Source organism: Hemibagrus wyckioides, linkage group LG17 (assembly GCF_019097595.1).
Source record: "Hemibagrus wyckioides isolate EC202008001 linkage group LG17, SWU_Hwy_1.0, whole genome shotgun sequence".
In the NCBI taxonomy this organism is placed as follows: domain Eukaryota; kingdom Metazoa; phylum Chordata; class Actinopteri; order Siluriformes; family Bagridae; genus Hemibagrus; species Hemibagrus wyckioides.
In genome coordinates, this window is record NC_080726.1 from 4,155,450 (window position 1) to 4,183,195 (window position 27,746).

Consider the following 27,746-nt stretch of genomic DNA (forward strand, 5'->3'; position numbering starts at 1 on the left):
CAAAAACTGCTTCAGATTATTTTCTCTAGCATTCTTAATAAACATATAATGTATAGCCAAAAGTATGTGGACACCTGACCATCATGCCTACATAGACTTGTAGAACATTTAATACCAAAGTGAGATGTTGGATCATGACTGTGGGGATTTGTATTTGTGATTCATTCAGCTATGAAAGCATGAGTGAGATCAGACACTGATGTTGGGATGGCGAGACTCCAGTTCCAGTTCCAGTTCCAGTTCCAGTTTATCCCGAAGGTGTTCAGAGGAGTTGAGTCAGAGTCAGAGCTCCGTGCAGTCAGGACACTTGAGTTCTTCTACTTTTCCTCCAAGCTTACTACACTGTGTCTTCATGGAGCTCAGGGGGTTTGTTCATGCTTTTGTCTATATAGTGTAGTCTTTCAAGAGGACAAAACCGATTTGAGGCGATTTTGGCCCCAAATCAGTGCTAATGTTAACTGATGGTGGAGGCGGGGCTAACTGGCTAATATGCTAATTGGCTCATCTGTGTTTTAAACAAGACTGCTTGTTTAAATACTATTATTTAAACAGTATTTTTGTGGAAGTGCTTCATACGAGCACAAAAATGGTTCATATTTAATTCATCACAGCTCAGTTTTAAGGTTTAATGAAAAAAACAGCACAGATACAGTAGCTTGATGATGTGTACACACACACACACACACACAGATAGATAGATAGATAGATAGATAGATAGATAGATAGATAGATAGATAGATAGATAGATAGATAGATAGATAGATAGATTAGTCTATACACTAAATACTTTGTAAATAACTAATCTATTAAGATCTAATCAATAATTATTACATTAATTTCAATAAGTTAATTCATATATTAAGATGTTGCTATTATTCATTGTAGTGTTGTTACTTAATCTACTATATGTAAGTGCGTGTGATCATATATTTTGAGATATTTTGAGGCAAGTGCATGATGCTAAACTGTTAAATCTGTAGCCTGTTCAATCCTCGATGTCTGGACTGATTAACTACACACAAGATCAAAGGAAACATTGAGGAAAATGCGTCTCTCCTTTAAAGGGAGGAATCTCATTTGTCCGCTGTTCATTTACACAGTGGGTACCAATACGCCGGGCTGGAGTACGGGTCCGAGTGTTACTGTGGCAACCGAATCTCCGGTGCTCGGATGAAAGAGGAAGAGTGTAATCTGGACTGTAAAGGAGAGAAGGGGGCGGTGTGTGGGGGCGTGGCCCGGCTGTCTGTCTACAAAGTGGAGGAGGTTCTTCCTGGCCAGAGGAGATGTAAGTATCTAATCTTCTGATCATTATTACTGCTCCATTCTGATAAGGTCTTTTGTGTTAATTACTGTCTGGCTTAAATCCAGATGTTACATCAACCTATCACCAAGCTCAGTGCTTAAGATGTTGTTCTACTGTTTAGAAGGTTGTGAGTGCAAATCCCAGGTCCACCACACTGCCACTGCTGGGCCCCTGAGTAAGGCCCTTAACCCTCAATAACTCAGTTGTGTAAATATGATCAATGTAAGTCGCTCTGGACAAATGTTGTCGAAATTCCATAAATGTAATGTTTTTGAAGCAGATTTTCTAGGTTTTATCTCTCATACTGTAAAAGGTTCAAGCTTCCAAATTTTCTTGAGAAGGCTAGCCAAGATGTGTTTTTTCCCCTTTAATTTGTCACACTTAAATATATTCATATATTGTGACTTTGATAGATAGATAGATAGATAGATAGATAGATAGATAGATAGATAGATAGATAGATAGATAGATAAGCTTCTCAGTATTAATCAGACAGTAACATCACAGAACAGAAGGTTTCATCATAGCCCCTGTTTGTGCTCTCCTACCTTAAATAGCAGCAATTAAAAGGTCTACATGTGCGAACTCAGGCACTTAAAATGCTAGGTATATTCTTTATAACACTAGCTACCTGATTTTAAATGAAGCTAGGTACATTGCTGTAACATGTTGGCCGACTACACCTCCTCCCAACCCCCAGAGGGAGCTCTCCTCTGAATATTGAACCACTTCTGGCTTGTTCAATTGTATTTAAACCGCATACATGCTACACTAAGCCGTTTGATTTGCTATTGTCTGTTTGCCTTGTAATTTGACCATTGTTTGTATATCCTTATTGCTGATTTTCTCTCACTCGATTTGTATTTGTTGGCCGGTTGGGCAGTTACACTGTGTTTGGATATTTCTCTAACTGTTTTCCAGTTCACGATTCCTGGATTATGTTTTGGAACTGTTTACCTCATATGTTTTATTAAATCCTTCTGCACATGAAGTCTCAGTCTGCTGCCTCAGGGTTATCATTACAATCGGTTTCTTTAAACCGAATAGATTTGCAGTGGAGCTACAAGTTTTTATTCTTATTTTATCTGATTACTTCATAGTTAATGACTGACGGTGTCTGGGTTTCAAGAACAATGTACTACTGTCTGTTGTTTTTTCTCATGTTTAGCTTGTTTTTGATGCTAGCGATGAGCTCTTCCTGCTGTTTAAGATGCCTTGTCAGGTTCCTGTTGGAAGATGCTGTTGTTTACTGCAGAGTTTAGCTTCAACCCTGATCAAACTCCTTTACCTGTGATTTTCTAATGATCCTGAAGACACTGATTAGCGTGCTCACGTGTGTTTAATTAAGGTTAGAGCTAAACTCTGCAGTAAAATGGATCTCGTGGGCCAGATTTGAGGATCCCTGCTGTAGTTCCTCCTCTTGAACTTTTCATGCAGCAGAGCTTACAGTCTGCTTTGCTCTGATAGCCATCATCATTTTTGAAATACTTTCAGATTGCTGTTATTTCATGTCATCTGTTCGTTCATGTGAAAAACGTACGCTAGGTTTCAGATGTTAGCATCATGTGCATGATATCAGACTGATACCTGAATCAGATAACGGGTATTGGTTCATCCCTAGTTTTTAGACTAAACTAGTTAGAAAAAACTAAATTAACTGAAAAGAACAGTTATGAGATTTTACCTTTTCTGATGTTATTTAGCAACTAAATCCTTTCTTTTTTTCCCCCCAAAGACAAAAAACAATTACCAAAACATAAACATTCAGGATAATTTAACTCGGGCGATCCTCCAGCTTCACAGAACAGCTCATTTCTCACTGGACAGCATAGAGAACCACTAATGTATTACAGATTGATTTATTTCAGGTAAATAATGAATCAGCAAATTCCTGCACAGGTTATAATTTCTGCACGCTATTAGCTAAGTAACAGTGGAATAAACTCATTTGCAGCCTTGAATATTTTGTACCTCTTTTGATTATATTCTTTTCACATGAATGAGAAGCAGTAGTTAATGTTGTGGGATTTTGATCTAAATTAATAAACGCAAGAATAAAATACTTATTTCTGATTGGCAGGAAGGTCTGCGTTCATTTTAAAAATGCGCAAAAATAACAGATTAAGCTAGTCTTCTAGTCATCACATTGATTCCCTCAACCACTGGATCGTTCCAGAAAATAATCTCTGTGACCAAAGGTTTCTGATTCTTCCACGTTTTTATTCATCGAGATAATCCTCACAAACGAACAAAGACGTTTATGAAGGTTGAAGCCCGAATACAATCAGCAGAAATAAGACGCTAAAGTTATAAAGACTATAAACAAACTCCACACCCACACAATGATTTTAATGTCTCTGACAAACTCTTTAGTCTTGTTTAGCTTCTTGATAACAACTACCTTTTCTCCAGACATGTAAAAGCTTCGAAAATGTCAAGTGGGGTTTGACTGAAAATATCTTCAGGCATTTATTTGATGCATTTAACCAAAAATACTTTTAAAAAACCCCACTGACTTCTGAACAAGTGAAAATGCTGACTCATTTCCAGGTTTCAGGACTTGTTCAGCACTCTATTATTATGAACCCATTATGGTTGAGTTTCATGGCACAGAGTCTCATTTAGTCTCATATAGAAGCTTTTAAATTGAAACACGGGTTTCTTTGGAAGGAGTCACAAAGGCAAGGTTAGAAAGTAGATAAAAAGATGTCCTCATCATTTTAAAATATATTTACGGTTTCTTACGGTGTTTTAAAAAAGTTTTCTAATAGGATATCTATCAGTTTTTTCAAGGACACCACACACTTAATACACATTATCTGATCATTCTGAATAGCAGATTTGAGATTCATGCAGACACAGACACACACACACACACACAAACTTGGACTGTAACATAATACCACTTCATGTGTCTGTATCCAAATATCTGTATTTCTATTCAGAATTGGCCTAAATATTATTATTATTATTATTATTATTATTATTATTATTATTAATTATTATTAGTTATTTTATTTTTTATTTATTCAATTATTTATTTATTTTTTATATATAAATCAGCATTATTGTCAGCATTTTGTCTATGAAAGCTTCTTAAAGATGTTTTTCTTTTCCTGCCATTTTCATAACAGTTCTATCTAGCTTATCACATGCTAATTACTAACTGAGGAGTCTGAAAGTTAACACATAACACACATACACTACATTGCCAAAAGTTTTGGGACGTCCCCCTTTACATGCACATGAATGTAATAGGGAGTTGTCCCGCCCTTTGCAGCTATAACAGCTTCAACTCTTCTGGGAAGGCTTTCCACAAGGTTTAGGAGTGTGTTTATGGGAATTTTTGACCATTCCTCTAGAAGCACATTTATGAGGTCAGGCACTGATGTTGGACGAGAAGGTCTGGCTCACAGTCTCCACTCTAATTCATCACAAAGGTGTTCTATCAGGTTGAGGTCAGGACTCTGTGAAGTTCCTCCACACCAAACTCACTCATCCATGTCTTTATGGACCTTGCTTTGTGCACTGGTGTGCAGTCATGTTGGAACAGGAAGGGGTCATCCCCAAACTGTTCCCACAAAGTTGGGAGCATGATATTGTCCAAAATGTCTTGGTATGAAGCTGAAGCATTAAGAGTTCCTTTCACTGGAACTAAGGGGCCAAGCCCAAACCCTGAAAAACAACACCTGAATTCACTGATTTAGAGGGGTGTCCCAAAACTTTTGGTAATTTAGTGTATATTCATCATCAGAATGCAACAATGCAGGATCTCATAAACACACTGAGATAAGCTCCACCCACCCTCTTCTGTTACATGAGCTTACAGGTGATTGGCTAGCCTCACTGTGATTGGCACTTGTTGTGTTGTACATCTCACTTGTACGGTTATTATTTTTTGTTTGAACTCACCTATCTTTTGTTTCCCAAAATATAAACAACCCATCTATGCCTAATTTTAATCAATGATCTATACTAGGTGGTTACCAGAGATTACTGATGTTCCCATTAATCAGCATGGACTTCTCCAGGAAGCTTCAGATCTGACCAGCTCCCATTTACACAAGATTAGGTTGCATCCCAGATCTCTAACCTGTGACCTCTCTGACAGGGTTTCTAAACGAATCATGAGTCTGGTTCTCGTATCTGTGTTTGTATCCATTTAATACTGTTCATTCTGAATAGCAGATTTGGGATTCACACACAGACACACACACACACACACAGACACACACACACACATGCACAGACACACACACTGCTGTTATCCAGCCTAATAGAGGTTATCCAGAAGGTGAACTAGATTTTGGCTTCAGTTCTGTGAACAGCCATGTGTCTGAATGTTGCTTCTCTGAACCTGGCAAAGCAGAGCTGGAGCCAAACCAACACAACACACACCAACACAAACCAACACAACACAACACACACCAACACAAACCAACACAACACAACACACACCAACACAAACCAACACAAACCAACACAAACCAACACAACACACACCAACACAAACCAACACAACACAACACACACCAACACAAACCAACACAACACAACACACACCAACACAAACCAACACAAACCAACACAAACCAACACAACACACACCAACACAAACCAACACAAACCAAACCAACACACACCAACACACACCAACACAAACCAACACAAACCAAACCAACACACACCAACACAACACAACACACACCAACACAAACCAACACAAACCAACACAAACCAACACAACACACACCAACACAAACCAACACAAACCAACACAAACCAAACCAACACACACCAACACACACCAACACAACACAACACACACCAACACAAACCAACACAACACAACACACACCAACACAAACCAACACACACCAACACAAACCAAACCAACACAACACACACCAACACAAACCAAACCAACACACACCAACACACACCAACACAAACCAACACAAACCAACACAACACACACCAACACAAACCAACACAAACCAAACCAACACAACACAACACACACCAACACAAACCAACACAACACAACACACACCAACACAAACCAACACAAACCAACACAAACCAAACCAACACAACACAACACACACCAACACAAACCAACACAAACCAAACCAACACACACCAACACAAACCAACACAACACAACACACACCAACACAAACCAACACAAACCAAACCAACACACACCAACACAACACAACACACACCAACACAAACCAACACAACACACACCAACACAAACCAACACAAACCAACACAACACACACCAACACACACCAACACACACCAACACAACACAACACACACCAACACAAACCAAACCAACACACACCAACACAACACAACACACACCAACACACACCAACACAACACAACACACACCAACACAAACCAACACAAACCAAACCAACACAACACAACACACACCAACACAAACCAACACAACACAACACACACCAACACAAACCAACACAAACCAAACCAACACACACCAACACAACACAACACACACCAACACAAACCAACACAAACCAAACCAACACACACCAACACAAACCAACACAACACAACACACACCAACACAAACCAACACAAACCAACACAAACCAAACCAACACACACCAACACACACCAACACAACACAACACACACCAACACAAACCAACACAACACACACCAACACAACACACACCAACACAAACCAACACAACACAACACACACCAACACAACACAACACACACCAACACAACACACACCAACACAAACCAACACAACACAACACACACCAACACACACCAACACAAACCAACACAACACACACCAACACACACCAACACACACCAACACAAACCAAACCAACACACACCAACACAAACCAACACAACACACACCAACACACACCAACACACACCAACACAAACCAACACAACACAACACACACCAACGCAAACCAACACAACACAACACACACCAAAACAAACCAACACAACACAACACACACCAACACAAACCAAACCAACACAACACACACCAACACAACACAACACACACCAACACAAACCAACACACACCAACACAACACAACACACACCAACACAAACCAACACAACACAACACACACCAACACAAACCAACACACACCAACACAACACAACACACACCAACACAAACCAAACCAACACAACACACACCAACACAAACCAAACCAACACAACACACACCAACACAAACCAAACCAACACACACCAACACAAACCAAACCAACACAACACACACCAACACAAACCAAACCAACACACACCAACACAAACCAAACCAACACAACACACACCAACACAAACCAAACCAACACAACACCACACCAACACAAACCAAACCAACACAACACCACAACACACACCAACACAAACTAAACCAACACAACAACACAACACACACCAACACAAACCAAACCAACACACACAAACCGAACCAACACAACACCACAACACAACACACACCAACACAACACAACACACACCAACACACACCAACACAACACCACAACACACACCAACACAAACCAACACAACACACACAAACCAAACCAGCACAACACAACACCACAACACATCACAACAGCACACAACACAATACAACACAACACAAACCAACAGAACACCACACAACACAATACAAACCAACACAATCCATCACAACACAACACAACACAGCACAACAACACAAACCAACACAACACTACAACACACCACAATACAACACCACACAACATCACAACACCACAATGCAAAACCACAACACCACAACATAACACAACACCACTTAACACAACAGCACAACACAACAACAACCAACACAACACCACACACCACCACCACTTCACAACACACCACAATAACAGGGCACTAAAATACAACCCAACACAACTCCAAAACACTACAACACAATGCAACAACATAACACAAACCAACACCACACTACAACACAACTCCACAACACATCACAACACAACCCAACACCACACTACAACACATCACAACACAACACAAACCAACACCACACTACAACACATCACAACACAAACCAACACCACACTACAACACATCACAACACAACACAAACCAACACCACACTACAACACAACTCCACAACACAAACCAACACCACACTACAACACATCACAACAGAACACAAACCAACACCACACTACAACACATCACAACACAAACCAACACCACACTACAACACATCACAACACAACAAAACCAACACCACACTACAACACAACTCCACAACACATCACAACACAACACTACAACACAACACAACACAAACCAACACCACACTACAACACAACTCCACAACACAGACCAACACCACACTACAACACATCACAACACAACACAAACCAACACCACACTACAACACAACTCCACAACACATCACAACACAACACAAACCAACACCACACTACAACACATCACAACACAACACAAACCAACACCACACTACAACACATCACAACACAACACAAACCAACACCACACTACAACACAACTCCACAACACATCACAACACAACACAAACCAACACCACACTACAACACATCACAACACAACACAAACCAACACCACACTACAACACAACTCCACAACACATCACAACACAACACAAACCAACACCACACTACAACACATCACAACACAACACAAACCAACACCACACTACAACACAACTCCACAACACATCACAACACAACACAAACCAACACAATACTACAACACAACTCCACAACACAACACAAACCAACACAATACTACAACACAACACCACACTACAACACATCACAACACAACACAAACCAACACCACACTACAACACATCACAACACAACACAAACCAACACCACACTACAACACAACTCCACAACACATCACAACACAACACAAACCAACACCACACTACAACACAAGATCACAGCACCACAATGCAACAACACAACAAAAACAAACACCACAACATAAAACCACAACACAACACCAAAACATAACACCACACAAACTAACACAACACTACAACACAGCACCACACAACACAACACCACAACAAAAAACAACACACCACAACATAACACAACACCACACAACACACACCTCCTAAAGCTTATTTTATGCCTTAAATAGACGTTGTTCATTATTTTGAACACACATTTACTGCTTTCTTCCTAAACTTTTCTGTTTAACATGCAGCCCCTCGAACCCGCAGATATAAATCCAGCTCAATCTCATCTTTTAATGACATTTAAGCCAGAAAGACTTATAGCTTAATAACTCCTGCACACAGCTGTGTCACTGTGGTGTGGGGCATTATCGTCATTACCCCACAGTCTCACAGCTAAACCCACACAGCTTGTATTTTCCAGAGCAGTGTGTGTGTGTGTGTGTGTGTGTGTAATCATTCCGAGTTGTTTCACCGTTCCGGCCCACAGAGGCTCAAACATCGTTCCAGTCCGTTTCAGGCGTCAATTATTTGTGCAGAAAAAAAAAATAAAAAGCTTGGGTCTGGTTAATTCCACAGAGGTGCTGATGAGTATTGTGTGTCATGGCATGTCCCACAGGCAAGCTGACACATGCTAGTTAATGAATCTGGAATTGCTGTAATTGTGTAGTGCACACGCTCTCGGAGACGGCTGCGGTACGAAGTGATGCATCTGATGGAAGTGTCACAAGCCCATGTTCACAAATCAGGGGTCTTGTTTATCAAAGTGTGTAGGGAACAAGTCGACTGATTCAACATTCAACACTCTCTGCTTGTTTACTGCTTATTAGCATAAATGAATGCCCCTCCCTAAATCACCAAATATGGAAAAAAAAGCCTATTAGCCTGCAGCTTGGGAAACAAAAAAAGGTCTAAATAAGACGAACTTCATGTCCGGTGAAGTTGGGACACTGTTCCACAAGTATCTAGAGTTACAAAACAGATTAATTATGACTTTTTTAATGTTTTATTTATATATGAAATATTTTTTTAAGCCAGTCATCTTCAATACTACTTTGCTGAAGTTCCAATGAAAGAATTGCGTTTTTCCACCAGACCCACATGAAGCTCAATCATATGTATCATATGATTCATCATATGAAGCTCAATCAATCATATGTAGGGATCATGATTTGATTTGATTTGATTTGATTTGATTTGATTTGATTTGATTTGATTTGATTTGATTTGATTTGATTCGATTCGATTCATCATACTGGCTTCATGATTTTGTTTCTATTAGATTCTCAGGAACAAAATTTGGATGAAGAGGGTTAAATTAATTAAATAATTAATTAATTAATATAATAAAAAAAATCATTTATTTAGGTATTAAAATTATTAATTATTTGGTAAGTAATTGTAATTTATTTATTTATTTATTTATTTATTTATTTATTTATTTATTTATTTATTTACTTAAATACAATTATTTATTTTGTGATGTGTATTTTTGTTTGTATAAAATTAAAGAAATAAAAATAAAATGCTCTAAACACATTTATTGAAAACAATAGGTTCCACAGGTTCACAGTATCTTAAAAATAATAAATAAATAAATAAATAAATAAATAAATAAATGTAATAATTCTACTATAAGAATTTTGATTGAATAAACTATATATCTGACCTGAGGGAAACGATCCAGCTCTAATGTGGCTAAAATGTCAGTTTTCCTCAACTTTGCGTTGTTTATTATCGACTGAGAAGCTCTTTCTAACCGTTATAACATGGTTGTGCATCTGAATAATCTATAATGTGTGTGTTATCACTGCAATCTAGAGCTATTATGCTATCAGAATTCACATGTACACACTTTTAGGTATTGTAAAAACAAACAAATGAATGAATGAATGAATAAATAAATAAATAAATAAATAAATTAATTCTCCTAAATTTTTGTGGATTGAATAAATTGTGAGGGTCGCCAAAGTGATCGATCTCCAAAGTGGCTAAAATAACATATTTCTACAGCTTTGTGTTGTTGTTGCAATCTGTTGCAATCTTGCTATCGGAAATTACCTAGTACCTAGTGCATTTGACTTTTCATGACTTCAAGCTCTATCACAGCTGCCAGGATGATTTTATGGTAATGGAAATGGCCCCAAACGCCAGATCTGAAAGACTGGATTGATGTGATGATTGAAATTGCTTCATATGAGAGCATGATGGGGACACTGTATGGTGAGGAAGAAACAAAAAAAAAACATGGACTCATTTTTGTTAGCATATGGTGACAGAAAACGAGGTGAATAAACAAGTCTGCTCAACAATTGTTTGATTTCCATGTGTTAGTGTTTTGTTTCTTGAAGCTGAGTAGTGGCTGCATATGTAATTGACTGTAAAAGTGAACAGTAAGTTTTAACTGTTGAACAATAAAGAGTGAAATTCCAAAAATAAAGAAAATGATCGAGCTCCAAAGTGGCTAAAATGACACTGAGGTTTTCCACAACCTTTTGTGTTGTTTATAAGTAATAAGAGTTCTTTTTCACTGTTATAATGTGTTTTTGTAAACATGTAAGGTATAATGTGTGTTTGTTGTTGCAATCCGAGACCATCAGGATATTTCGATGTTCAGTTCTCTCAGAATCTCCATGAAAGTACATGATCATGTGACCACTCTGCTGTCTGTATATTTACCCTCTGTGGGTTGCACAGATCTGGTGTTCAACCTGTGCAACTGTATTACAGCTTAGTGGTTAAGGTGTTGGACTAGTGATGGAGAGGTTCTGAGTTTGAATCCTAGGTTCACCAAGCTGCCACTGCTGGGCCCCTGAGTGAGGCCCTTAACCCTCAGTTGTGCAAAGAGAAATAAATTGTTAGTCGCTCTGGATAAGGGCATCTGTCTAATGCCGTAAATAGAATGCGAATTTCCATGATAGGCATTGTCAAATTGTTGCATCGCATGCATAGTTGCACTGCTAGTCACAATTTACAAGGACGTTAACCTTTTCTTTTCAAACTGGGTGAAATCTTTTTGTTGTTGTTGTTGTTGTATTTGAACATGTAATATAACAAAGAAGGAGTGATGTAAATGCATGTGTTGCTAAAACACTAAAATTCATTCATGCAAAAAGGGACAAAATATATATTGTTTTTTATACCTTAACAACAAGCAAAAGTACATCTTAGTTCCCTCTTTTCTTCCCCTCCACTTCACCTCTGGATAAACCCCCTGTATACCCCCCCCCCCAAAGTCGGGTTGTGACGTATGACACGATGTTTACTATAAATACCAACATCATACATCAGTAGTTCACCTTCTCCTTCTCGTCTACTGTATATCCTCACATGCAGAGAGAAAGGTTTTATGAAACATTTTATTTTTCCTTCATACCATCAGGGGGAAATACCTGTATTTTATTAAGCATCATAAGCATTAGCTTTAATTAGCAATTACAGTAAAGATTCACGATAGTATCTAGGGTCCAGTGATGCACTATAGGCAGTTCATTATACTTTATATCGATTATATTTGGGACTCAAGTGGATAAGACTCTGGGTTGTTGATTAGAGGATCAGGGTTCAAGCCCCAGCACCACCAAGCTCCACTGCTGGGCAATTGAGCAAGGCTCTTAACCCTCTCTGCTCCAGGGATGCTGTATCATAGCTGCCCCTGCACTCTGATCCCAACGTTTTTTTTCCAATAAACTATATTAATCTGAACAAATTAGTCTGATTTGAGCAGTAAAGCCGGACTCAAACATCTGATGTCTGGCTTATTTTCTTGAGAATGTAGTTCAGCCTTATTAGTCGTTTTGCCTGGAGGTAGATAACTGCACCCAATATATGTGTGTGTATGTATGTGTGTGTGTGAGTGTGTATGTGTGTGTGTGAGTGTGTGTGTGTGTGTGAGTGAGCGTGCCAACATTTTATATTTTAATTAGTTCTTTTCATCATGTTCTGTTCGCAAATGAAAGTGGAACTGTGCTCCTGGTATTTCAGAAATGCTGCCATGCCTTCATTGCAACTGTTTTTGTAATATCTCATATAGCCTTGAGACAAATCAATTTAGGTTTATTTTGCTTTTGATTTCATGGAAGCTTATTACAACACGTTTTTTTTACTCTACATATGCGGCTTTGGAAGCGTCTTATAAAGTCTTCGGAGCAGCGTTAATGCTCAAAAATCTATTCACATGATCTATGAAGCTTCCCAACCGTCACCTTTACTCTAAAAAAAATAAAAATAAAGCATGAAAGCGTCTGTGAATATTCATGAGAATGCAAATCAGAACCACCCCCATATTCACCAGCTGCTCTAATATGCTAGATAACAGGTTACATAAAATCCCAGTTATATAAAAAGTTCTGATAACAAAGCGACTGAATGGACGGTTTAACCTGTAAAAGTACTGTTGAATGGATGAGCGAGAAGATTTTAAAAGTGATTATCAGATGACAATGGATGAAAATATATATTTTAAAAATCGCTGAAAACTCTCCAGGCTAAGCTAATATGCCAACCCATGTTGCTAGTCTCTGGTCAGACATTAGCTAAATCCTTTTGACATAAACACGTGTGATTTGTGTGAGTTAAATCTTGCTAATCAAACATCATTTTTAAGTTCTTAAAACGTCCCAGCAGATTAATCCAATTAATAACAAGCTTAATGTTACTCTATCATGTTTTATTTTTTTCTTTCAGACAGGAACGTACGCTATCGTGGCTGCTTCAGAAGACCCGACAACACAAGCGCCGCCTCTCTGATCCGCATGATCCAGCCTAACCTCACGTCCCAGACGTGCGTTGAAGCCTGCATGGACAAGGTATTGCCTCCCTGCTGTCTTCCATCCCTCTTTCCAAAAAAATGATTAATTTTTCCGGAAGATTAGCATCGATTGCTTTCTCCTGGCGTCTGTCTTTTTAGACTTAAGCGCACTTAGATTTCTGCTGCAGTCCTTCTGAAAACAATCTGCTTGTTTAAACATTAATGTGGCCCTTAAGACAATCAATTAATGCTATAATCAATTGTGCATGCTCCTTGCTGAGTGGTGTTATTCCGGAGTAATTGGAGAACCCGCGGTTAGACGCTAATGCTTTGCTACGCTCTGCCCACAGGGTCAATTGATTGTCAACTGAGAAACTAATTTTGGTGGTTTGAAAGCGCTTTCTGCTAATAGGATCTAAAAATAAACTGCATGCGGTGATATACAGAACAGTCAAAAAGATCTCAGCGATGTGTTCCTTATTTTTATTATTATTATTATTATTATTATTATTATTATTATTATTATTATTATTATTATGTTTTCTCTCATTAGGAGTTTCCGTTAGCCACGCTAAGCACTCAGGAGTGTTTCTGCGGCTATGCTACTCCATACTTCTCCCTCCACGATCCGGTGATGGAGGAACACTGCGCTCAGATCAACAGCAGCCTGACGACTGAAAATCCACAGCCGAACTTCCTGCAGGTCTATCAGACGCCCGTGCAGGGTAAGCGCCAATCAGTCGAACACAAAATGTGTCGCTTTGGTGGATGGACAGAGAATACTCTGTGCAAAAGAGTTTTATTAAAGAACAGCATGCAGTATAGTAGTTTTTATCCATTTATTGTTACAATATTGTGGTACAACTGCTTTCATTTCTCCAGCTGATTTGCTTTGTTTGTTTTCTGTTTCTGTTTCCTGTCATCCCCTGATTGGTCTGTTAGCTAGTGGTCTTCACGTGTTTGTGTTGGATTCATTCATATATCCTTGTTGCATCATTATTCTTCCCCAAAGTCTGGTTCATTCTTATCGTTTCTTTTACAGCCTTGTTTTCTGACCACATTTTAACCCTCAGCTTTCACTCCTCTTGAGTACAGATAATTTCTGTATCATTCAGCCTGTGTATTGAACCCAGCTACAGACGTCTGCCCTATTCAGCCTGGATTAGTTATCATTGGAACGTTACTTTCAGTAATTCTGTGTTACTGTGTCGGGGTTTAAGTGGTTAAGGGTCTGAGTTGCTGATGAAAAGGTAAGGGTTCAAGCCCCAGCACTGCCAAGCAACTACTGTTGAGAAAATGAGCAAGGCCATTAACCTTCTCTGCTCCAGGGGTGCTGTATCATAGCTGACCCTGCGCTCTGACCCCAACTTCCTTAGCTGGAATATGTGAAGAGAAGAATTCCACTGTGCTGTAATGAATGTGTGGCGATAATAAATACTTCTTCTACACGTCTCCTCACTGAAAATCTCTCATATCCAGACAGTAAGCGAGTATTTAGATAGCTGGCTGAATTTTCCACAAACTTACTTGTTTATGTTTATATTATGGGGCGATGTGGTATCTTAGTGGTTAAAGTGTTGGACCTCTGACTGGAAAGTTGTGAGTTTGAAGCCATTGCTGGGCCCCTGAGATAAAAATGTAAGTCGCTCTGGATAACGGAGTCTGCCAAATACCAGAAATGTAAATGAAATGTAAATGTCTTGTGGTCACATGATCACGCTCCATTCGTAGCACTCTGCCCATGCAATCAAAGAGGTGATGGATATGAGAACAGATGCTGGTGCTTCTTATTTCAGTTTAGAGTAAACCAAAAATTCAAAATATGACAAATCAATAATCACATTGTTTTCCAAGAAGCATCAATTTTTCATTTTATGGCTAAGTGTTTGATAAATGTGGGAGGGGTGACAATATGCATTGCTTTGTGTATAAATACAAAGACACTTATATTTTTCCTAGTATGAAGTGACATCTGCATAGGAAATCACAGACATCAGGCGAATGCCGAGTTTGGAGAAAAACAGTAGGTAGTTCAGCCTGTAATTTTCTCAGATCTGGATAGAAATAACAGAGAAGTCAAAGAGAGAGCAGCAGGAAATCACCTCAGGACCTCGTGTAAATCTGTGTAATCTGTCCAGAGAAGGCTACTGACTATGATTTTTGGATTTTTCCTAATAACGCATGTCTCATATAAGGCGTTTCCTCACTAGTCTCTGATTTTTCTGTTTTCTGAAGTAAAGCAAAATACAGCTTGACATGTTACTGAGAATCCACAAAGCGTAAACTCCTCAGTGCTGAAAATGTTCCTGTGATGGAAAACTGGAAGCCATACCTTTACCTGTTTACGAAGCTCTTACACTATAGATTCCTTCCAAAAAATTCTCAGAAAACCCAATCAACTATTACACTTAAAAAATTTTCTATTGGTATAAAAAGATAAATAAATTCTGATAACATTCTAAAATAATATAATCCTTTGACTTGAAAATATAAAAAATATTATATAGTGACTTAAAAAGACTTAACATAAGAGATAACCAAGCAAATACGAAAATTTGACAACATATAAAAAGTATATACATTTAAAATAATAATACTAATAACAATAATAATACTCTGTTATAATACATGAACTTATATCAAATATAATACTACTACTACTACTACTACTAATAATAATAATAATAATAATAATAATTTTCAATCTGTTATAAAGGGGTAAAAATATACAAAAATATACAGAGGACTATAGTAATAATAATAATAATAATAATAATAATAATAATAATAATAATAATAATAATAATAATATATTGTAATCTGATTATAAAAATAGAGAAACTATCAAAGTTAAGTGTCCTTGCATTATTGCACATTCCCATAGGCTACAGGAAAATTCCCGAAGACAGATTGTCCAGTTTGTGATGGATTGTCTAGCTGTGATTTCCATTAGCAGCAGAATATCGACTATCCCAAAATAACAGAAATGGTCAATCAGTACATGTGAATATAATAATAATGAAAAAATGGAAATGAATTCAGTAGAAACATTTCTATCTGGCTTTCTGAATGTTAAAGAAGTATTCTCTAATAACCTTTGTGTCCATGCTGATGCTTTACTAACCACTTCCAGTATTACTGCAAAGGTTTTTTTGATTTGTTTTTAATAGGGGTGTAAAGATTATTAGCTGTATTGGAACTGTAGCTAGACAATCAATTTTATTTTATTTATTTATTTATTTATTTATTTATTTATTTATTTATTTATTTATTTTTAAAGAACACATTTCTAATCATAAATGTTGCACAATATTTTGTCTTATTGTTTTTTTAATAAATAAATATGCAAGAAATTATTATTAGAATTTATTCATATTTGTTTAACCTTTTATACGTTAAACCACATAAACAGAAAAAAAAAATCCAGTGTAATTGTTGATAGTGTTTTCTGTAGTAAAGGTGTAATTTTACTGGTATTTTTTAGGACTGAGGAGTTTAGGATGTTTGTGGATTCTCAGTAACGTCAAACTGCTGTGTGTGTTTATTTATTTATTTATTTATTTATTTACTCTGTCATCTGAGGGAGTTTCTCCTCAGGGAGTTTTTTCCCCACCACTGTTGCCTCGGGCTTGCTCATTATTAATAAACACGGATTTATATACAGAAATAAATTAAACTTTATTATTTATATTCTGAATATTTCCGTAAAGCTGCTTTGCGGCAATGTCCAGTGTTAAAAGCTCTATAGAAATAAAATTGAATTGATCTGGTCTTAATCTTTCCTCACTCTTGTTCTCTTACTGTACTATCCAAAATTTCAGACATGTTTAGCTACATCTTTATACTCCTTTCACAGCAATATGTATGAGGTTGATTTGTTCATTTGATGAGAAATAACGCAGCGTTCCTCACACAGACTCCAGATGTACAGAGAGAAGATTCCTGCCAGAGAAATCGAGCCGCCTGGTGGCTCTGTCCAGTTTTCCTGGAGCGGGTAACACCTGGGTGAGACACCTGATTGAGCTCGCTACTGGATATTACACAGGCAGCTACTACTTCGATGGCACACTTTATAACAGAGGTAAAAACACCTGAGCTTTCCTGATTTCTAATTCATTTTATACACTGGTAATATTTAATGGAAGTGGAAAAAAGTTTACATTTAGCAAACTATTGTACACTTCAGTCCTCATATTACAGGTACAGTGGAACCTCGGCATATGAATGCCCTTCCTTACGAATTTTCGTCTTAAGAATGGAAATTGTGCAAGAAATTTGCATCGGCATACGAAGCCAACTGAAGCAAGTTTACAAATTTTTCAGTCAGTGAAAGCTGTTTGGAGTCGACCCACGAACGTTGACTTCAGCATGCGTTCAAAAGCTAGGTGATATTTCGGGTGTTATTTTGTTGACAGATTGGTGGTGTGGGTGCTCTGTTCTATTTTTAGCCCAAGCTTGGTGGCACGACTTCCTGTGAGGAGCCTTGACATGGAATGCTTGGCTTGGGTCAGTTCTTTGTGAGCAGCCATACAGTTTCCATACGCTTCATATTGGGAATATTGCTCATATTTTTGGGCGGCTGGAATGGATTATCTGCATTTACATTATTTCTTATGGGAAAATTCAATTCGCAATACAAATTTTCACCTCCAGAATGAATTAAATTTGTATACCGAGGTTCTACTGTACATTAAAGAACAATATTAAATTTCTGTTAAGTTACTTTTATTGCTTATAGTAAACTTAGTTTCTCTAATGTAACTCCAATTACATTATGAATTCTTCTAAGGCTTGAATCTCATGCTATTCTCTACAACTACAACTACACAATTAAATAAACACAATTACAGTATGCAGGAGAATAGTGCAGGTTGTGCCGGAAACACCAGCGATCTGAGATCAATCCTCAGTTCAGGAGATTGATTTTAACACAGGATTTGATATTTAATTTTGGATGTATGTTGGAGTTAATGTACCTCAGTTCAAATCATGTGGAACCGTTGTACATGTTTGATTGACGTAAATTTAATTAGCTTTAGCTACACTATATTGCCAAAAGTATTCACTCACCTGCCTTGACTCGCATATGAACTTAAGTGACATCCCATTCCTAATCCATAGGGTTCAATATGACGTTGGTCCACCCTTTGCAGCTATAACAGCTTCAACTCTTCTGGGAAGGCTGTCCACAAGGTTTAGGATTGTGTTTATGGGAATTTTTGACCATTCTTCCAGAAGCGCATTTGTGAGGTCACACACTGATGTTGGACGAGAAGGCCTGGCTCTCAGTCTCCGCTCTAATTCATCCCAAAGGTGTTCTATCGGGTTGAGGTCAGGACTCTGTGCAGGCCAGTCAAGTTCATCCACACCAGACTCTGTCATCCATGTCTTTATGGACCTTGCTTTGTGCACTGGTGCACAGTCATGTCGGAAGAGGAAGGGGCCAGCTCCAAACTGTTCCCACAAAGTTGGGAGCATGGAATTGTCCAAAATGTCTTGGTATGCTGAAGCATTCAGAGTTCCTTTCACTGGAACTAAGGGGCCAAGCCCAGCTCCTGAAAAACAACCCCACACCATAATCCCCCCTCCACCAAACTTTACACTTGGCACAATGCAGTCAGACAAGTACCGTTCTCCTGGCAACCGCCAAACCCAGACTCGTCCATCAGATTGCCAGATGGAGAAGCGCGATTCGTCACTCCAGAGAACGCGTCTCCACTGCTCTAGAGTCCAGTGGCGGCGTGCTTTACACCACTGCATCCAACGCTTTGCATTGCACTTGGTGATGTATGGCTTGGATACAGCTGCTCGGCCATGGAAACCCATTCCATGAAGCTCTCTGCGCACTGTTCTTGAGCTAATCTGAAGGCCACATGAAGTTTGGAGGTCTGTAGCGATTGACTCTGCAGAAAATTGGCGACCTCTTCACACTATGCGCCTCAGCATCCGCTGACCCCGCTCCATCAGTTTACGTGGCCTACCACTTCGTGGCTGAGTTGCTGTCGTTCCCAAACACTTCCACGTTCTTATAATACAGCTGACAGTTGACGGTGGAATATTTAGGAGCGAGGAAATTTCACGACTGGATTTGTTGCACAGGTGGCATCCTATCACAGTTCCACGCTGGAATTCACTGAGCTCCTGAGAGCGACCCATTCTTTCACAAATGTTTGTAAAAACAGTCTGCATGCCTAGGTGCTTGATTTTATACACCTGTGGCCATGGAAGTGACTGGAACACCTGATTCTGATTATTTGGATGGGTGAGCGAATACTTTTGGCAATATAGTGTATGTAGTTGTTTTTTTTTTTCTCAGTGTAGTTGAGGACATTTAGGAAGCAGGAACTTTAATTACATGAAGAACCTCTTCAGAAGCGAGGCCTTCCACTTGGATTGGAGATTTAAAGCATGATTTCATACATAACAAAATAAATAAATAAAATAAATAAATAAATAAATAAATAAAAAATATATAAATAAAAAAATACATAAATAAGTACATAAAATAAAAATAAATAAATAAATAAATAAAAGATTTAAGAAAAAAAGTTGCATATATTTTACCTAAATATATTGTGTCACTTAAAAAATTTCTCTTATACTGAACTGAATTTAAAGGCATTTCTAATGACTAGACCGTAAGATGTCGAGCAAGCTTGATGGATTGACGTGGCATTAAGGTAAAGCAGTTAGAGTGTGAAATCTCAGCAGGATGTTGGTGTTGATGTGAGCTACAGTATAACTACAGTGTTCCAGTCAGGGGATTAGTGCATGTCTAGCGCAGTAGGGATGAGTCTGGTACTAAACCCCAGCACTGTGGGTTTGATTCTCAGCCCAGAGGTTAACTTGGGGTTTGATTTAAAAATAAATTGGATGTGAGGGTTTTTTTTTTTTTTTTACAGTGGCCTCACACTGTCACATGACCCAGAAGATTAATTCATTACTTCATCAGAGTAGTTCATTTTATTCTAGCCAGTTTTTCAGTATACAGAATGTTCAGATGAGGCTCAGGTTTATCCTTCCTACAAATAATTCCTGTCACTTTCTTAATGAGATCAGGATGAACAAATTTGATCACTAATACCAAACGAAGTCTGATATTCTACAATTGAACTCTATATTTGTCATTGAATGTGCAGCTGGTGGGAAATAGTCTTTTCTCAAGGCTTTTATACGTATTAATCTGTCTGCCAAGTCTGAATCGGATGGAAATGGAGATGGAGACTTTTGGTTGGTTCTTGTTACTTGTCTTATAATTAAATGAACTAAAAAGGGAAAGTAGTGTGAAGCTGAAAATGTCCTTAAAAGCTTTCTCATTCATTGGGAATGTGTATAGAAATGATAAAAATCACCCGAATATAGATAACAAGGCTAAATAAATGATTCCGGGATTATAAATGAAGCAAGTTTAAAACTTTTTATGTATCATATTAAGGTTTTTGGGGGGTTTCTGGTGCAAATGTCCATAACATGTTGTGTTTCTGCAGCTCTACAGCTCTACAGCTCTACAGCTCTGTCCTTTGGATCCTTATGGCTGAGTTTAACAGCTCACGTCTATAAAAACACTCCAAGCCAAAACACACAGCAGGTCTGATTCACTTCCAGTCGATTCAGAGTCGACTCTTTTTCTCACTGCAAAGTCAAACTGTAAAAACGCTATGTACTCCATTGTGAAAGCAGACTTTAACTCCCAAGAGCTGTCATCGGGTCCTGGTTTAATAATCCTCATCGTAATTCTCATAGCCAGACAGATTTTCACAGAATTTACTCACTATATTGTAAGAGTTACTAAATAAAATGATTCATGATTAATAACTGATGCTTTCTTGAATTGTATATGAGACATGTAATAGTTAGGATTTACATAACTGGCGTAATTCTTGCAGCTCAGAAAGCTTTACATAATTAAAATGTGACAAATTAGAAAGATAAACTATGGAATAAATAAAAATTTTAGTTGTTCTAATGACTCGAGTAAAGCAGTAAAACGTATCTGAAGGATTTTCCCGCAGCTGAAAGTCAGACGCTTGCTCATATCCATCTCAGAGCTGATATCATTAGTCTGGAGTGTGAAGGAGAAGCTCCATTACTCAGATTACTGGAAACTGCGTGTGTTTGGATTGAGACGTGGCTCCGAGATCTCGCTCGTGTCTTTCTGGCGTCACTTCTCAAACCTCCCTCCTTCTGTTCAGGCTTCAAGGGCGAGAAGGATTACTGGAAAAGTGGACGCACCATCTGCGTGAAGACACACGAGAGCGGCAAGCGTGACATAGAGATGTACGATTCGGCCATCCTGCTGATCCGAAACCCGTACCGTTCACTCATGGCCGAATTTAACCGCAAATGTGCGGGGCATCTCGGCTACGCCTCGGACCAGCACTGGAAGAGCAAGGGTATCTGCATCATGCTACGTGTTTTTACTGTCTCACTGGGAAAAAAATATTTTAAACATTTCTAATAGGCTAAAAAGGTTAAACGGTGGATTCTGATTGGTCAGAAGGGGCTGTTTCTAAAGGAACAGTAGCTTAATCTACATTCTCGTTTCTATAGTAACAAGTAACAATTTTCTCTAAGGAGAGGTTTATTTAGCAGTTATGCAAGGAACATTTATTTATTTATTTATTTATTTATTTATTTATATTGATAATTGTTTGTTTTATTAACTTCCAATGGAAAAAAAAGCAAGAACATTTATGGACATTCTACAACATTAATTGTAACTATAAATGGAAAAAATTACAACCTGTCGTTAAACCAAACGTATATTTATTATATAAAATATATAAATAATTTCTTTTTAATTATTATTATTATTATTATTATTATTATTATTATTATTATTATTATTATTATTATATAAAATAAACTTTGGCATAAATCCATCATTGATTATTTTCCAATAATAGCACAACCCCAAAGTGTTTTTTTTTCTTAATTTAATGTCTTACTCGTTGCATTGGATCAATGTTTGTTATCTCAGTAATGCAAAAGGCAGAGAGCCATTTGGATTTGCAAATATTTAATTAAGGACAATTGAGACACAGAAGGATTAAACGGTTATTTGCTTTATCTCTCTGTGTGTGTGTGTGTGTGTGTGTGTGTGTGTGTGTGCAGAATGGCCCGAGTTTGTGGGCAGTTATGCATCCTGGTGGGCATCTCATGTCCTGGACTGGCTCCGATTTGGCCGGAAGCTGCTGGTGCTTCATTATGAAGATCTGCAGGAGTCTCTGGTTCCCAGGCTCCGCGCGGCCATCTCTTTTCTCAACGTCAGCACCACAGAGGAACGTCTGCTCTGCGCCGAAACCAACAAAGACGGCCATTTCAAACGCTCCGGCGTTCGCCGTCCCAACTTCGACCCCTTCACCCCGGACATGAGGCAGCTGATAGACAGTTATATTAAGGTGGTGGATCAGGCGCTCAGAGACAGCAACCACAGCGGCCTGCCTCAGGAGTACATCCCGAGATGATGAGGGTTCTAACCGTGGCAGTCTTTAGTTTTCCTTCCAAATATCAATTTTAAGGGCTTTATTCCAGAGAAATGTTGCTTCTGTTCTTGGAGCTTCGTCAAGATCTGATGTTTCTGTTCCAGTTTTAAAGCTTTTGGCGCTCAGCAGAACTCCATCATGCTTAATGTTGCGGTGAAGATTCATTAAAGTTTCAGTCTCATGACATCCTGGTTAACGTTACACGAGAAAAAACGTTGAGTGTTTGACCAAGTGGAAACTGATGTCTATAATGTGTATGACATTTTCTAAATATTTGATTTAATAAACTTTGCTTAGTCTCCAGAGTGTTTTCTGTGTTCTTAGACTAGAAGTGTCGATTTATTAATAAAACAATGTGATACACAGCAAAAAAAAAGAAAGTGACATCTGGAGAGATTTATACAGAAATATCTTCATTACACAATGATGCCGTTTTCTACACTGATACTGGTTTTGTAACCGAATTTAGAGATGGTGGAGTTATAAACAGATACACCTACAGATACAAATTGGAGGTGTGAAGTAATAGAGGAACTTATGAATACAGAGTCATTTTCTAGAGAGTAAAATATTTATGTCTAATTTGGGCTTTAATGAGCAAGTAACAAGGCCTTAATTATAACTCCAGTGAAGTGAAAAAGCACGAGGTGGGGCTTTCATTTCCGATGTCGCCGCTGTCACAGCCCGGCTCAGGGCAGGACAAGAAAAAGTACAATTGTTAATTATTATTTAACAAATTAAAATTAGAAAGATGTAACATTGCATGTAAATGATGATCAGTGGACTAATAAAACTAATATACATGCTGTAAAGGAATATTCAACTAAACTGCCAATAAATTAATCACAAGGGGGTGGGAGAGAGAGGGAGAGAAAGAGAGAGAGAGAGGGAGGGAGGGGGAGAGGAGAAATGGATAGAAAGACAGAGAGAAAGGGAGGGGGAGAGAAAGAGAGAGGGAGGGAAAGAGGCAGAAAGAGAGGGAGAGAGAGGGATTGGGAGAGAGAGGGAGAGAAAAGGGGGGGGTTGGGGGAGAAGGGGGGCAGAGTGAAAGGGAGGGGAATAGAAAGAGAGAGAGAGAGGGAGGGAGGGAGGGAGAGATAGGGAGTGGGAGAGGAAGAGAGAGAGAGTTGGGGGGAGAGGGGATATATATATATATAGAGAGAGAGAGAGAGAGAGAGAGAGAGAGAAGAGGGGGAGAAAGGGAGAAGAGAGGGAGAGAAAGGGAGAGGGAGAGGATGGGGGGGCAGAGAGAAAGGGAGAGGATGACAGAGAGAGAGAGAGATCAGCTCACTCAGGTGTTTGACCTGGATGTGAGGTTGGATCTTAAATTCTGAGTAAGAAAAAGCAGCAAATCCAAACGACTGACTTGATTCCTCAGACTAATTCCTCCTATAACGTAATACCCGCCATTACTTCCTACATTCTTTATTGTCTCACATACAACCTGCAGCTAGAACAGTTAGCATGCTCTGCTAATTTGCTAGCAGCTAATACAAAGCCTGGTACAGAACACAGACAGCAAACTACAAATTTTCACACTGATTAGTGTTATTTGATTTGGTTTTAATTCGTTCTAAGATATAAATAGATATAAACGTAAATGTTGCTGCCTTGTCTGAGTGTATGTAGCTAGTACAGCTAGCTTGGGCTGCTAACAAAGCTAATATGAAGCTAGTTTGTTATTTTATTTGTTAAAAGAAGATATAAATAAATATATAAGTTAATACATCTGCCTGTTGTATGTGGCTAGTACATCTAGCTAACAAAGCTAATACAAAAACAGATTTCCACACTTTTTGCCTAACGTTAAAATATTAGAATTGAATGTAAGTATGTTTTTTAAGGCAAATAAATTGTATTCTGAGGTAAATTGTGTACGATGAGCTATATTTTTCTCATCTGAGGTAAAAAACAAAAAGCTCTCGCTCCAGACCTATAAGATACAAACTACTAGCATATGATTGACGTGTCACATGCTAGTGAGAATAAGAGCAAGGTGTTTGACTTTACAATGTCAGAGTACTTGTAATGCTGCACAAATGTCGCCTGAATGCAAAGTTTGCTCATTAACTCTTCAGCTCTTAGCAACAGGAACTGAGATAAAAACATTGTTCTGTCAGCGACGATCACTAAACATTCACCGTCACTAAACAAAGAGGCTTTTCTTTGCTCCACAAACATCCCAAAGGACCGTCGTGTTGATTCAACCTACTTACTGAACCCTCTTCAAACACAATCTGGACCGCTTTAATAGACAGACTGGTGCTAGCAGCCCGCTAATCCTCACTAAGCAGATTAATACAATGACAGTCCACTCCAGATGTGTCTGAGGTTCACGTCGTGTAGCACAGCTGCATGGACTGAGATCAGGATCTGGTGTAACGGTGCTGAAGAATATAGATTTATAGATTAACTCCAGTGGCCCATGATGTGATGAGCTAAACCTGATATAACACACAATCTTCACAGAATCTGAGGAATTACAGGTTTTTCATTTTACACAGCTTTAAATTTCTAACCTTGAATGCTTTTAGGACTTCTTAGGCATATCCTTTCAGCCATACAGTCTGATTTTGTACTATATTTCTTATGTTCTTATGTTCTGTAAAGCTGCTATGAGACGATGTCCGTTGTTAGAAGCACTATACAAGTAAAATGAAATTGAAATTAAAAATTTTCTGAATCACTGACAAGTTCTCTGCAATTTATGAAGTCAGAATAAACAAATAAAGTTTTCTTTTTTTTCTGTTTATAATCTGTAATCAGTTGAGCCAGCTTGCCTTTGTAATCTACTCATTTATTTATTTATTTATTCATTTATTTATTGTAATTAATTAATTTACCTCATTCTAGTAGACAGGTCAGTGGAACCTCGGTATACGAATGCCCTCCCTTGATGAATTTTTGCCTTTAGAATCGAAATTTTGCAAGAAAGTTGCACGTACGTCCGGGAGCCGTTCAAAACTTGTTACCGTCAGTGGAAAGCCAACCGAAGCGAGTTTTTTTTCAGTCAGTGAAAGCTGTTTGGAAAGAGTCAACCCAAGATACCATCGCTACCTTCAGCATGCGTTCTAACGCTAGGTGATTTTTCTGGTGTTTTTTTGTTGACAGATTGGTGGTGTGGGCGGTCTGTTCTATTTTTAGCCCAAGCTTGGTGGCACGACTTCCTGTGAGGAGCCTTGACATGGAATGCTTGGCTTGGGTCAGTTCTTTGTAAGCAGCCATACAGTTTACATACGCTTCGTATTGGGAATATTGCTCATATTTTTGGACGACTGGAATGGATTATATGCATTTACATTATTTCTTATGGGAAAATATGTTTCGCAATACTAATTTTCGCCTTAAGAACTCTCGTCCAGAATGAATTAAATTCGTATTCGTATCACTGTATTATTGTTTCTATAGTAACAGTTTACATTGTAATTGTATACTTGAATGTTCTATTTATACAGACAAAAAATCGCTGTGAACTTTGATGTTTAGGACTTTTAGCATTTGTGGAAGGAGTCTCCAGTGTCAGTGCTTTAGGAAATCAGTAAGTTTTCCTCAATAGTGAATTTTTCTGTAGAGATGAGATTACACTTTTTAGTTTCTCTGCAACAAGTGATGTCTTTCTGTTTGTTTGTTTTCTGTGTTTTATTCCAGACTCAACGCTATTAGTGCTGATTGTACCGTAAGAAGGAATCTCTGGCATGGAATTCTGGGTAATTGCAGTACAGTACAATGTTTAGCATGCAGACTAGATACCTTAGTGAACTACAGGAGAATGATAATAGCTTTCATGTTGTCATTTTTTCATGATGTTACCGTTGAGGTTCAAGCTTGGAAAAGCCTGTGACAGATTAATTGACTTTCCATGCTGTAGGGGTGTGTGTGTGTGTGTGTGTTTGTGTGTTCAAACACATGCATTGCCGTGCCTATTTCTTGTCGGACAATCCGAATCCCATTTCATTCCCATTGTTCACTGATTACAGTCTATAAATTCAATGGTATTTCTTTAGGGTTTGATGGCCAGAGTGTGTGATTTCTTCCACCGGAGATGTCTGAGTTTCTGAAAGAAATGATTAGCAGACATTATGGTACACATTGGAACTAATATAGAGGAAAAATTTAGTCCCTGTTTCTGAGAAAGGCTGTAAGGCAGGGGTGTCCAATCCAGAAAGGGCCGGTGTAGGTGCAGGTTTT

The 27,746-nt window shown here is 38.3% G+C and overlaps 1 protein-coding gene across 2 annotated transcripts in view; it reads left to right on the top strand.

Moving 5' to 3' along the window:
• LOC131368434 (sialate:O-sulfotransferase 1) overlaps positions 1-23,861 on the top strand; it is a 64,699-nt gene extending 40,838 nt beyond the window's left edge. For both annotated transcript variants that reach the window (XM_058414561.1, XM_058414560.1), the window contains exons 4-9: positions 1,101-1,285; positions 14,010-14,131; positions 14,627-14,798; positions 17,990-18,154; positions 22,266-22,466; positions 23,188-23,861. In XM_058414561.1, the coding sequence (XP_058270544.1) occupies positions 1,101-1,285; positions 14,010-14,131; positions 14,627-14,798; positions 17,990-18,154; positions 22,266-22,466; positions 23,188-23,540 (1,198 nt within the window). In that variant the 3' untranslated portion in view covers positions 23,541-23,861. The remainder of the gene's footprint in view (positions 1-1,100; positions 1,286-14,009; positions 14,132-14,626; positions 14,799-17,989; positions 18,155-22,265; positions 22,467-23,187) is intronic.
• Positions 23,862-27,746: the final 3,885 nt, after the last annotated feature.